A 14666-nucleotide genomic window follows, 5' to 3' on the forward strand; every position below is an offset into this window, starting at 1 on the left:
ATATCACATTTTGGTCCATAGACCGATTTTTCCCATTTTCAATACCAAACATGTCTGATTCACAAATAATATTACAAATAAGTACATATTCTACTAAATAATTTTATAATTCAATCAAAATATGAATTTCGAAAATTTTTAAATTACGTTGTTTTGTATACGAGCTTTTCTATATGCTTAATTCAAATTTTGTTTGTGGAGAAACTACAAATTCCTAAAATATCCAGTATTAACAAATAGACAATAGTTTGTTAAGCTACGTATACACGGTTGTCATATTCTTACAATATTGTCAGCAAATGTTCAATAAATGGTTAACACCCATATGTTTCAACATAAGTTCTCATGATTGTGTTAACCATTTTATGAGCATGTTCTGACAATATTGTAAGAATATGACAACCGTGTATACGTAGCTTTAGTTCGCCCACAAATATTTTATGTTGTGATTGTCAGCACTAAATTAGCGATGTGTACTAAATACATTCTTCTTAGGCCATTATATTAGATAGTATGTTTTTAAGTAATCCACTGTAATCATTGATTGATTACCTTACCCCTTAACAGTAAAAAATTATTGTTTACCGGTCTTAATATAGTTGTTAAATTTAACTAAAAACTTTTTTGGTTACATTTTTAATTCAGAAATTCTAAAATTAAGACTTCCAGTTGTATATAGTGTTAAATACAGGCTAATTATCTATTGATAACGGGGAAACGTAGTAGATGGTAGTTGTTCGCCCAAAATTACTAAAATACATAGTACATAATTCGTTGGTAATGTGAAAATAAACATAAAAAAGAACAAAAACTAAATGCTTAATGTAAGGCACATTGTATAATTAAAGTAAAATATATGTATATATATTTAAATTACATTACTAATTAAATATCTTAAAAATATAATAAATTTTGAGAAAAATATACGAAACAAAGGAGAAGCTTTAATAGACTTATTCTAGTATTTGCTCCGTTCGATATACCCATTTTATATTCCATATCTAGATCAAGCAGCAAATCGTGATTCCTAGTATAAAATTGATGAATGTCGCTAATCTAAAAATATACAGAAAACAAATTTGTTATGTATGGTATTTATTAAATATTAATTACATTAAGTTACAAAATACCACATTTTCCAAACACCTAAAAAATTAAATTGTAGCAAGTTTTACTTTGTCCAGTGCGCACTGGAGCTGAATCAAAATATTTTGGAAATAAATCTGGCATTTCTACACGACTGGTGTCATTAACATAAAATTTTATTGCAATACAAAAATCATGTATTGTGTTATTTCTACGTTCTTCTGAATTTTGAAATTTAGTTTTTTTTTCGGCTGCATAGTAGGGCAAAATTTTTTGGAAAAAAATCTGGTATTTCTAAACGGCTGGTCCGATCGGGATAAAATTTTACGTAGCCAAGGAGTATTCGAGTTTAAGTTATTAAAATGGGCCCTACAATAGGGTACCTTCGACATTTAAAATTTTTAAACACGTGCAATTTTTTTTCTCATCCTATTTCAAAGATTTTTTGTATTTTTGGAAAGCGCTCGGCTAGGTCTTGAAAAAACATGCCTGCATGTGCTATATATCTCTTATAATTTCCGAGTTATAGGCATTTCAATATTTAAATTTTAAAATTTTGCCAAACCTTGGTCCCCTTTTTAAAAAATATAGGTCTTACTTTTGGACCGAATGGACTCGTTAGTTAGACAACTAAATTACGAATAACATACAAAAGATTTCAGAGCAATATCAATTATGGATCCAAAAATAAACGATTTTCAATGTATATTTTCTCTTTTATTATTAAAAATACACTTTCTTTAAGAACATATTACAATTTTATATTTTTCTGTAAGGTATCTTTACGGGAAACATTCTGGTATTAAAAACATGTCCCATTTTTCGATATGTCAAAATTTCAACTTTGTTCCAAATGTTCTAAAATCCCAAAGCTGGGATCAAAAAACGGAAAGCAGCTTTTGAAACCCTGATGTGTTCCCTATTTATCCCCAAAGTATTTTCTCAGCCCCGAAGGAACCCTATGGCCAAAATTGTAAAAATACCAGTTTTGGAATTTTCGCTCCAATTTTTAGGAGTTTGACAAGTTTTTTTACACTTTGTTATTTAGAATGACAAATTTAAAAAACGTTGAAAATTTCATTGAGTTTTGTTAATAAATAAAGATTTTATTACATATTTATTGAGTTTCTAAAACTAAAATAAGTACATATCAAAATTTGAATAGGAAATATTAGGACCAATTTGATTCACATTTAATAATAGTAATAAGCCTTGCTCTAAAATTATTTTAGAGCTACCTCATTGTGGGCATAGGCTCACAATAAGAAATCTCCATCTGGAACGGATATTTGCAATACTTCTTAATGCTATCAAGTAACTATCTTTCTATCATTAAAAATAGACAGCTTGTTAATTTCGTTTAATGTTGAACGTCGCCAAGAGTTGTTCGGCCTTCCTCGTCTTCTTGCACCCTGGGGATTATATGTTAGCGCTCTTTGGCATATGTTGTCATCTTCTCTTCTAAGTGTGTGACCTATCCAGCCAAGTATGATGCGGAGGCATCTGTTGGTAAAAACTTGCATTTTACGCTTAATTTCTTCAGTTACAAGTAGAGTATCCAAAACCAAAACCGAAAACCGGTCAACCGGTTTTTTCATCTTTGTAAACTCGACCGGTTTCGGTTTTCTTTAACATTCCGGTTTTTTGAAAAACCGGTTTTTGTAAGACGGTTAACCGGTTTTAATGAAATATATTTTCAACAAGTAAGAGTGCTATATTCGGCTATGCCGAATCTTATATACCCTTCACCTTTGTTGTGGATGCATTATTATTTTTTATAATAAGTATATACAGTGAATGTCACTTAAAATCGTACACCATCGTAGTCAAATTTTATTCATTAGTTTTAGAAAGTTGATGTTTTGGAAATATTTTAAAATGCTATTTTTATATTGTGTGCGCTATTACCTATCAGAAAATTGGGTATAATTTTAATTGCCCTTATCCACAAATAAAAAAATTGGGTAAGTCTGTCAGTGCCCAGAATATCAACGCTTCATTTAAAATCGTAAAGGCACTAAAAAATAGCAAATGATACCCTACAAAGTATTAGGATTATTTAATATTAAAATTTGTTTTCATTTTTAAAGTTTTAATTATAATTTAATATAATTGTACGAATTTAAGTGAAATATGAATTTTGTGATGTTCTTTAATTTTCATCAATATTTTTTTAACGAATTGAGGTTTTGTTAACTTTTTTGTTGAAATATATATTTTTTGTTCCAATTAATAAAATGACTTTTAATTTTTTATATAATCACCTATTATTGCCTATATAATTTAATAATAGTTAAAAAAAATATGTTGTACGATTTTGAGTGACACTCACTGTAGGTATGTATGTACATTGCCCACTTTCAGCGTACAGCATCCTAAATTTATCAAGAACACAAAAAACAACAACAACGCCAAACGAAACAGAACACCAAAAGAAAAAACAAAAACAAAATACGCAAGGCAATGAAACCAACACACATCCAAACATACGTTTAATTGTATAAAAAACAACAACAACGCCAAAAGAAACAAAACACAAAAGAAAAACAAAATACGCAAAGCATGCACATTCATTGATTTTTTGTCAAAAAAACCAACACACAACCAAACAAAAGTTTAGTTGTATAAAAAACAACAACAACGCCAAAAGAAACAAAACACAAAAAAAAACAAAATACGCAAAGCTTGCACATCCAAACATACGTTTTGTTGTTTTTTTGTCAAAAAAAACCAACACACAACCAAACAAACGTTTAGTTGTATAAAAAACAACAACAACGCCAAAAGAAACAAAACACAAAAAAAAACAAAATACGCATTAAAGACCTGCACAAGCTGCATTGTTTAACACGAAGACAATTGCCACATGATGCTTTTGTCATGTCATGTTATGTTCTTTTACCTACTTAACAGCAACACGCAAAGGCAATGTATATCAAAACAAAAAACAAACGCAGCATCATTTTAACAACATCATAACACACACAACATTAAAAAAATTAACAGATGCATGGATGACATGGAAAATAATTTCAAGTCATTTAAATCATATGAGATGATTTCAATTCATTTGTAGTATTTATTGTGTGCAATAAGAAAAAATCTATATTAATATATAAATGTCTTTGTAAGTTTGTTGGTTTGATTATTTGTTTGAGCATCACGCCTAAACGGCTGAACCGATTTTATTGAAATTTGGAACCTAGATAGATCCTTACTGGGAAGCGTCAATAGGCTATATATTTTTTTACTACGACAGGGCTAGCGAAGCGCACCGAGTCAAGCTAGTTGACTATAAAAATACAACTGAAATTTATATTTATATTGTATAGTAGGTCAAAATAAAAATACGAAAGTACACCAATGGGTTTTTCAATGTTGTTTTGGAAAATTTTACAATATTTAGTAATATTACCTGTTATATTATTACTTAAAAAGGAATACGTGTAGTGTTTATAAACCGGTTAACCGGTTAACCGAAAAACCGGTTTTTCTTCGAAATCTCGGTTTTTTGCGAACCGGTTAATTTAAAATGTTGATTTTCGGTTAACCGGTTTATCCGGTTTTTATCGCTCGGTTAACCGGTTTTTAAAATTTAGGTTTAAAATTAAGAAATCTCATGGTTTTGTGCATTTTTTGTATTCATTGTACAAACATTATTGGTCTGATTTGAAACCTAAACTGCTGATTTACAATATAAACCTATTTAGATTGATATTTTTAAGAATTACAATGATTCTAAATAGTAGAGGACGATGAGTTTACTTAAAAACTTTTTCAGAATAAATTGCACATAATCAAACTATAAAAATTAAATTCCGCAGAATTCTAGAAGTTAAGCAAAATCTTAATAATGATTCATTATAAACTTAGTGATGATTTTACCAAACGTCAAGTTGAATTTGATATGCATACCTTCTTTCAATCAATTTGACTTCATTAGTGTGTTTTGTTCTTAAAATTTTATTTTATTATTCATATCGTTAGCTTAGTGTACAAAGTCCTTTTCAGAACTAACAACGTTCCAAAATCCATAATTTGAAATATTTTGAAATCTGATAATGGAGTTTTATTAATTATTTGGTATGATTTATAATGACAAATAATCACAGCTAAGAAGAAGTGCGTTTGCATCTTATAGGTCCTTTTTGGGACTTGCTACATTTTCTGTTCCATATCAGAAAAATTTAATGAATAAACCAATAATTAAAACAAGTATATTATATATTTAGTAACATATTTATACTCAATTCCATTTGACTGAGATAATAATTTTGAAATTTTTACAAAATAAAATGGACTTAGCACTTCTGTATATTCATAGGTATTTAATATAAACCATTCCTGACTACTAAAAACTACAAATTTTAAAGCTGTATATACTTTATTGGACATTTTATGTTTTCTACATATATGTATATGACGGTTAACCGGTTTAACCGGTTTTTTCGATTTCGGTTAACCGAAAAACCGGTTTTCTAAAAAAGCCCAATATTCGGTTAACCGACAAACCGGTTTTTTAAAAAGTCGGTTTTTTATAAACACTAAATACGTGAAATATAAGCCATAAAATGCCAATAATTTTCATGGAATTAAAAATGTAATGTGTTTCACATACATATTTTAAATACTACCTAACTTAGGTACAACCGCTCGAATATTATTAACGGGACATTTAATAATTACATTGCTAAATAAAATAAAACTTCATGAACAAAGCCAATTGGCCTATTAGACGGCGTTTAATTAAAGAAAATTGAATTAATGTATAAATCCTTAACGGTGAAGTTTATAATATATTTAATTATATTAAAGACAAACGTGTTTATTATACTCGTTGTAAAAACGTGTTTAAATTTAATGAAGTGTCTCTGAATCGTTCGCGGCATAATTGCTACAAAAATATAAATCTACGAAAATGATCCAAAAGCAACTGCCCAACGATTTGAAGAAAAAGTGTAGGGCATTTATTGCGTAACTTCACAGAATTTTTTTTCCTATTTTTTGTTTTCAAATAAAATCTAGAAGGCTTGAACAAAATTATTTAAATTTTCTAGTATATATTTATGTTATTCAAAAATGTTTGAAATTTTTCTTGGAAAATATTTAATTTTTTTATGATTTTCAGCTATACAATGAGAAAATATGTATACGTTTCAGACTTTTCTATACATTTAGAAATATTGGCCAATATTGGGATATTATACAAACATATTTGAACTACATAATGCAATTTATTATAAAATAGCAACAAATTTGTGTAAAAAAATTAAAAATTTCCTTCATGTACAAATTAATAATATTTATGAACATGTTCTTATTCTGAATGAAAAAAAGTTTGGAAAAAATTCATGTTCGATTAATAATATTTATTAAAAAATTCATTCCAATTATGAATTTCTTTTTCCTGTGTTACACTTTATTATTTATATTTTTTAAAAATCCTTATATTATTTGTTCTAAATATTTAAAAAAAAATATATAATGCTAAATAATAATAGTTCTCAGATTTTCACAGTTCAGCAGTTATGTACAATTTCATTCTGCTATGCAATTTTATTCTGCCTAACAATGCGACACTTGTTAACATCAATTCAATTCAAGCTACCACACATAACAACAGCATCATCAATAGTTATAGACATGACATGGCACAACACGGTTTTCGCGGCGCGATGACATGGTACAACATGGTTTTTGCGGCGCGATGACATTGAACAACACGATGTGCGCGTCGACACAACAAACAAAGCATCAAATTTTGAAGTAAGACATTTTTCTACAAAATGTTGTCTTGTGCAGGCCTTTAATACGCATAGCTTGCACATCCAACCATACGTTTTGTTGTTTTTTTGTCAAAGCATGCAATACATTGTGTTTTTTGATGAAATTTTCAGAGGTTGTCTCGGATTTTTGCTCATATCTCCGTTATTTATGGACGGATTTTGCTGATTTTAAATAGCAAAATTCTCGAAAGTATGTCTGACAGAATTGTTGAAGATTTGGATCCCGGAGATATCTGGGGCCTTCAGAAAATTGATTTCAACAGACAGACAGACGGACAGACAGACAGACAGACAGACAGACAGACAGACAGACAGACAGACAGACAGACAGACAGACAGACAGACAGACAGACAGACAGACAGACAGACAGACAGACAGACAGACAGACAGACAGACAGACGGACATGGCTTAATCGACTCCGCTATCTATAAGGATCCAGAATATATATACTTTATAGGGTCGGAAATGAAAAATGTAGAAATTACAAACGGAATGACAAACTTATATATACCCTTCTCACGAAGCTGAAGGGTATAAAAACATATTTTTGTAAAACTTTGATACCATTTTTAAAAATATTGATTCATTTTATGGAAAATTGTAGAATTTAGCAATATTTCGAAAAATATATAAGACAATTGCATTAAGAATTCCAAAACTTTAAATTAGCGTATTTTTCATATTGAATAACAATTTAATATAAACCGGTTAACCGGTTTTTTCGAAGACAAAAACCGAAACCGGATAATCGGTTTTTTTAAAAGATAAAAATCAAAACCGGTTTTTTCAAAAACACACTTTTTCGGTTAAACCGGAAACCGGTTTTTAAAATTTGCCGGTTTTTTGGACACTCTAGTTACAAGTCACGTTTCACATCCATATAATAACACATGCTGAAAATATGTTTAACTTGGTATTTTTGCTGTATTCGTTTGATTTCCAAGTTTTTGATAACATGACAAAAGCGCCTCTTGCTTTTCGTATTCTTGTCGTGTCATCGGGAAGGGCACCCCCATTCATATATATCATGCTGCCTAGGTATTGAAACTCGCTTACACTTTCTATTACGTCATTGCCGATGGTTAATGGTTCCGTTGACTCTGCATTAATGCGTATCTCTTTTGTTTTATTGATATTAATTTTCAACCCAACTTTCTCTGATTCCCTCGTCTCACAGTGGGAAAAATCACCAATCTAGCTTATAAAAAATCGTATATTTTAAACTATTAATCGGAGGAGTAAGAAATGTATGAAGCAATTGTAGCTTCATACATTTCTTATTGTATTTGTAGACACCCTGTTTCATTACAGGATGCAAAATGAAGGTTTTAGTGGAAATTACAATTTTTCTTGATATTAAAGTTCAACAAAATAAATCAGAATTTTTTTGTTAAATAAAACTCAACAAGCATTATGCAATAAAATTTTTTTAAAAAATTAATTTTCATTGAATAATTTTGAAAAAAATCTCTTATGATGGGGTTCTCGCGTTTTGTTACCTCTAAGAAACAAACAGCCTTATTAAACAGTAAAAGACCATGATATGTTGGAAAAACATTAATTGCTTAAAAATCAGATGCAGAATTTATATTGAAAACAAAAACAAATTTTAGTTTTTTTATTGTCGTTTCAATATAAATTCCGAAACGAAAATTTTTATTTTACTTTCTAAAAACAGGCAAAAACCCATAAAAAACAAACACTTGAATATCGCCCACAAGTTATATTTTTTAACGCTATATAAATGTCTCAATTTTAAACACTGTTTTGGTCCTAGTCCTATTGTGGTGAAATTAAGGACGGCTACACCAGTATCCCTAATGGTTGAGTATCCCTAACAATATGATTATATAGGAAATTAAATGTATTAAACAAGAAATTAAACGTATTTACAAATGTAAATACCCTGCCAGCAATTGGAAGTTATATTTTCGATATGTATACTAAAATGTGTCTCTTTTGTGTCGCAAAAATGTTACTCAGCATATAAAAAACATTTTACAAAAACAAATTACATTACTATCGAATTATGCTCATCTTAAAGTACATTTTAGTTACAAACAAAGATCCCTAAAAATTAACTTAATAGATAATATTAAAAAGTACATTATGATACAAAAACGATCCATTTTAGTATACAAAAGAATATTATTTTTGGTTAGTGACAAATTTTACAATAACAAATTACATTAATACCGACTTTTTACTGTTTACATTTTAAAAGAAAGAAGAAGAACATGACAATACTCAGTATATTTATGAATTTTAAAATCATCGGTTGTGTTAAATAAAAAGTGTGTGTTTAAATTAAATAGTGATAAATAAAGTTTTATTAAATAATTAGTGATTAATTTAAATTATATTTGTAATTGAAGTGTTTGTTAAAAGTGTACCAATAAATAAAGTTTTTTTTAAAGGTATAGAGTTAGTGCAATAACTATTGAATTTTTTTTAAAAATTTAAATACTTATTCCAATAAATTAGTGAAACATATTTTATATAATTTTTAATTAAAGTTGTATTAAGTTAAGTTATATCATTATTTTATTTATATTTAATGTAAATAAGTATATGCATAGTGTTTTCATAACTGGAATGCAATAAAATATTTCCATTTTAATGCAAGAAGCAGAATTGGAAACATTATCTTCTCTCTGGACACTTTTTAGACATAAATTTAGATATAATAATAATACACTAAATGGATAGAATTGGTAGGTATCATATGCGTGGCACGTTTTCTCCCGCACTGTGACACTATTACGATAAGAAAGCGATATCATCGCTTTGGGACACTTTTTGGATAGTAATTGTTGGCAGGGTAGTGCCAGGGTTCGTAGAAAAATATTGGTGCCAGAGCCAGATGGTTAAACAATTGCTTAAAATTCTACTTTGTGGCAGCCAATTTTTTGTCCAGGCTTACTTCATTTGGTCTAGTTTCAAATTCAAAAATTAGTTTGGCGGCAATTAGGGGTACTTTTTTCTAATCCCTTTTCACATTAAGAAATTTTTACAAAAATATACTTTTATATATTTAATTGCAAAAGGTATTACTAAAATCATTTTCACTACTACAAATCATGGTCCTCGTAATCTTTAGGACTTGTTTTATCCAAAAATAAAATGTAGGTTCAATAGCGCAATAAAACTTTTGATAAAACATTGGGTGAAACATGAAACCAAAATCCCTCATGAACGTACTACTTATTCATTGCATACATGAATAATGTATCGAAAAATGTTGAATGCATTTTTTAGTAGCAACTATCATAGAATTATTCTATGCTATAGGTTTATAAATTTGAAAAAAAAAATATTTTTTGTAAGCTAGATTGGTAATTTTTCCCACAGTGCGTCTGTGGGAAAGCTCACATTTATCATCTGCGTAGTCCAGAGACTAATCGAATCTGCGGGTTCAAGGGATCCCATATAATTCCCCTCGGTCTATTTGTAGTTGAGCGTTTAACAACAGCATCTAATACAATTACGAACAGAAGCGGTGATAGTAAACACCCTTGTCTAACCCCAGACGTTGTCTTAAATGGGCTAGACATTTCACCATTATGTAAGACGGTGCACTCAAATGTATCGTAACTCGTTCGTACCATGCGTATTATTTTATCCGGTACGCCAAGGTTGGTTAGCTCAGCCCAAACACAGTTTCTATTTATTGAGTCAAATGCCTTTTCATAATCAACAAACAGCATGTATTGGGGTGATTGCATTTCCAGAGATTGTTCTATGATTATTCGGAGCGTTTTTATTTGGTCCGTACAGGACATGGCAGATCTGAAGCCGGCTTGCTCAGGTCTCAACTTGTTACTAATATGGGTCATCATTCGCTCCAATCTTATTTTCATGAGTATTTTCATCACAGCTGGAAGATCCGTTATACCTCGCCAATTGTCACATCTTATCCTATCACCCTTCTTTGGAAGTTTAATTATGATGCCTTTCAACATATCCATAGGCTAGCATTCCATATCCCATATTTCGTTAAAAAAGTGGGTAAAGCATTTCAGAGAACATATTGGGATCCGCTTTAAATATTTCTGCTGGGATGTTATCAACACCGGCAGCTTTGTTTTGTTTTAGGGCTTTTATTGATTCATATATTTCTGTTTTAGTAAGGGGGGTTGTTCGTATGGGAAGTGGTTCAACGTGTTCGTCATGCGTTACTGCAATTCCTGAACGCTGTATATTCATCGTTTTCAAAAAGTGATCTTTCCCCTGCTGTGGGTAGTCACCTTGAGTCTTCGGTCACCTTGCATGGGCTTAAGCATCCTAAGGATGTGATCTAAGAACTACCCTCCCCATACCTCACAGCGTCTGTCCTCTATGTTAAGAGCGGCTGTAGGGTAAATGACCATCTTCGCGATCACGACCTCAACTGGTAGCGTCTGTTCCCTTAGTTAGGGCGTCTACCAAATTCCTCTGTCTGCATTTTTGATGTCGGTCCGGGACTGTGGTTGGGATATCTAAGCAACATAACCGTACCATCTGGTGTCTGTTCCTCATGTTAATGGCGGCTGGAAAGTACAATCTGGTTCTGTCAGTCCGAATGTTTTTGGTAAAAACTCAAATACAGGATGCGTCTGACTCACATTGAGCGGCAGAGTCTTTTTTTCTTACCTATGGTAAACCAAGGCAAAGGTTGGCGGGCTACAAACGCTCTCTCCGGTATGTCAGGACGTTGGACTCACGAGATCCCCGTGCAAGCAGGCCTAGTATTAAGCGGCAAGGTCAGGTGAAGCGCAGGAGTCTGCGGGTAAGCGGCTGAAACCATCAACTAGCTTAACATCAGCACCTGAGCTACAAGTAGCCACCATTGATCGTAGTCAACCTGATGGGAAAATGACTACGGACAGATGGCTGCTGGAGGAGAAGATCTTGCGGGCACTAGTTGACGAACTCGCATGCAGTGAGGATGATTCCTTCACTGCATTCGATAGCGCCAAATGGTTATAGGGTGTCAAGATAACCGAGGAGTTGGCGAACTCTAGCCCAATGCAAGAATCGAAATCGTCCCACTGGATCAAGTACCTTTTCGTACGACGGTGAGAGTGTGGGTTCCTCATCTTCTTTTGGAGGACGAAGTCACGCTAATACTTATAAAGCGTCAGAACAAGGAACTTGGCACAGAGGACTGGACGATCGAACGAGGACGATCGAGGGACAAAGGAGAAGGCAAGGATCTCTGGATCAAAATCGGTTCAGAATTCCTCCGACTCCTGCGTTCTTCGCAAGGCGTCATTAAGTACGGGCTAAACCAACTCCGGTTGATCTTGCCCACGGCGAAGCGCAGTTATGAACCCAAGCGGCCTGAGAGTGGTACAGATTAATCTGCACCACTCCGAAGCAGCATCGGACGATTTGCTGCGCTTAATGGAGAAGCGCCACGTGGCCTTAATCCAAGAACCCTGGCTTGTAGCCAGTAAAGTTCGAGGCGTCCGGTCACGAAACTATGTGCTGCTTTCTCCGACCCCTGAAGGTAAAGTATTTTGGTCAGAAAAGACATTAAGGTTTTCCTTCTATCTAATTACAGTTCTGGTGATTTAACGGTAGTTGCGCTAGAGCGGCAAGGGTTACCAATCCTAATCATATCATCTGCGTACCTACCATACGACGAAGTTAATCTGCCCTCACGTGCCGTACGAACACTTGTAGACTGGTGTAACACAAGGGGCCATGATCTCATCATAGGATGCGATGCTAATGCCCATCATACTCTGTGGGGGAGCTCGGATATAAATGACAGGGGTGAGTGTTTACTTCAATACCTTCTATCTACTAACATAAGTGTTTGCAATAGGGGTAATAGACCAGCGTTCTTCAATGGATCAGGGAGCAGGTCATTTATATTACTTTGATAGGGAACACTGACTCAGTTAGAATTCTTGATTGGAGAGTTTCACACGAGTGCTCATTCTCCGATCACCACAGGATAGTTTTTACGATACAGCTTACACTGGATATGGAAAAACCCTTTAGAAATCCTAGGAAAACCGACTGGGTCAAATTCAGTAATCTTAGGGACACCAACCACCTCCAGCAATGGATGGACTAAATGGGGAAGCCTACTATGCTTCGTGTAGGGAGCGGCAGGGACCTAGGAAATTCCGGCAACCATGGTGGAATCCTAGACTAATGCAGCTAAGGAAGGAATGTAGAAAACTTTTTAATAAGGCGAAGAGGGACCAAGACTTGTTGAGCTGGGACGATTATCGTCAAAGCTTCAACACTTTCAAGACGGGCAAAGAAGGAATCTTGGGAGCGTTTCTGTGAGGAACTGGAGAATACCACGGAGTCATCGCGTCTACGAAAGGTACTATCCAAAGATCCTGGTACGCCTGGATTCCTGATGAAACCGGATGGTAACTTTACTGAAAGTAGTACCGAAACCTTGAAACTACTTATGGAGACACACTTTCCGGGTTACTGTATGTGTGTACATTAGAATGCTCCAAGATTGTATGGACAATAAAAATTTTCTAGGTACAGGCCGTCCCCCCCTCTAGAATGGTTCTATGTATTGTAGAAACACGTTGTGTAAAATATTAGGATGATAGGATAACGTTAACTGGTGCCGCAACGACGCTGAAGTTTTGAGGTGCATTTACAAGGGGAAAAATGCAATTTTTTCAGTTTTTGTAAAAATTTTGGCATTAAATAAATTCTTTTGCAATTTAATTTACAAGAATCGAAATGTACATGTAATTGTCGTTCTAATAAGATATAAAAGACAAAAATTGGTTAAAAAATGTTAAAGTTATTAAAAAATCGCCAGGCCATTAACGTGTCTCAGGCCACTAGAACAAGAAATGTAGAAACAAAATAAACATATTTTGAGAAATATTAAAATAAAAGCACATTTTTACTTAAAATGTATCCATATTTACTTGAATATGAGGTTTTGTCTTCGTAGGATACCGGTAACCTATTCGAAGGTATGTGGTGGAGTACCGTTGCAATTAATTGCATTTTGTTGTTTCTTTATTGTTAATGTAGAAAATTAAAAAGTCAACAACAACTTGTGCAATCTGAAATGTAAATGAGTATGATTGGCTGAGCGTTTGTAACAGGAGTAAAATAAAAAAAAGTATAGAATGCTAAAAAAAAACTAGTAAGAAAGTATGGTCGGTCAAGCCCGACCGTATAATACCCTACACTAAGTAAAAGACCAAAAACATTTTTCTTTTAAAATTTCAATAATTTATATTTTTGAGTGATTTTCGGAAGTGGGCCTTCTATGGGGGCTATGACCAATTATGGACCGATCATCATGAAATTAGGTCATGTGATTTACAGTGGTGGTCAAAACATATGCAACTAGCAACAGAATTTTACAAACGTTGTTTAAATTAGTTTTAAAGGTAAACAAAAATATTCATTTGCTTATAATATTTTTTTATTAATGCTTTAAAAATATGAGTATGAAATTTAATTCAGATTTTTTTACATTGAAAAGAAAAAAATTAAAAAAACTACGTATGGGTTGATATTTCATTGACCAAAACATATGCAACTAATTGCTTCGAAAACATTTATGTCTATAAAACATAATATTTGGTGGCAAATCTTATATTTTCAATGACGGCCTTACATCGATAAAGCAGTGAAGCTGTCAAATTGCCAATAAAATATGCAGGAATAGCATACCAATCCTTGAAACATAATATTTGAATTAGTGCAATTTTCGGGATCGATTCTTTTATTAGCAATTTCCCAAAGGTTATTCTGAGAATTTGTGAACGTGTATAAGAGAAGCATTGAAGCTATTTAATTCTGTTGT

The 14666-nt window shown here is 32.4% G+C and overlaps 1 protein-coding gene across 1 annotated transcript in view; it reads right to left on the reverse strand.

Moving 5' to 3' along the window:
• Positions 1-816: 816 nt before the first annotated feature.
• The window catches only part of LOC135955616 (limbic system-associated membrane protein), a 303077-nt gene continuing 289227 nt past the window's right edge, over positions 817-14666 (reverse strand). The window contains exon 7 of the mRNA XM_065505973.1: positions 817-1056. Coding sequence (XP_065362045.1) covers positions 895-1056 — 162 coding nt within the window. The 3' untranslated portion in view covers positions 817-894. The remainder of the gene's footprint in view (positions 1057-14666) is intronic.

The sequence above is a fragment of the Calliphora vicina genome, chromosome 3 (genome assembly GCF_958450345.1).
Source record: "Calliphora vicina chromosome 3, idCalVici1.1, whole genome shotgun sequence".
In the NCBI taxonomy this organism is placed as follows: Eukaryota; Metazoa; Arthropoda; class Insecta; order Diptera; family Calliphoridae; genus Calliphora; species Calliphora vicina.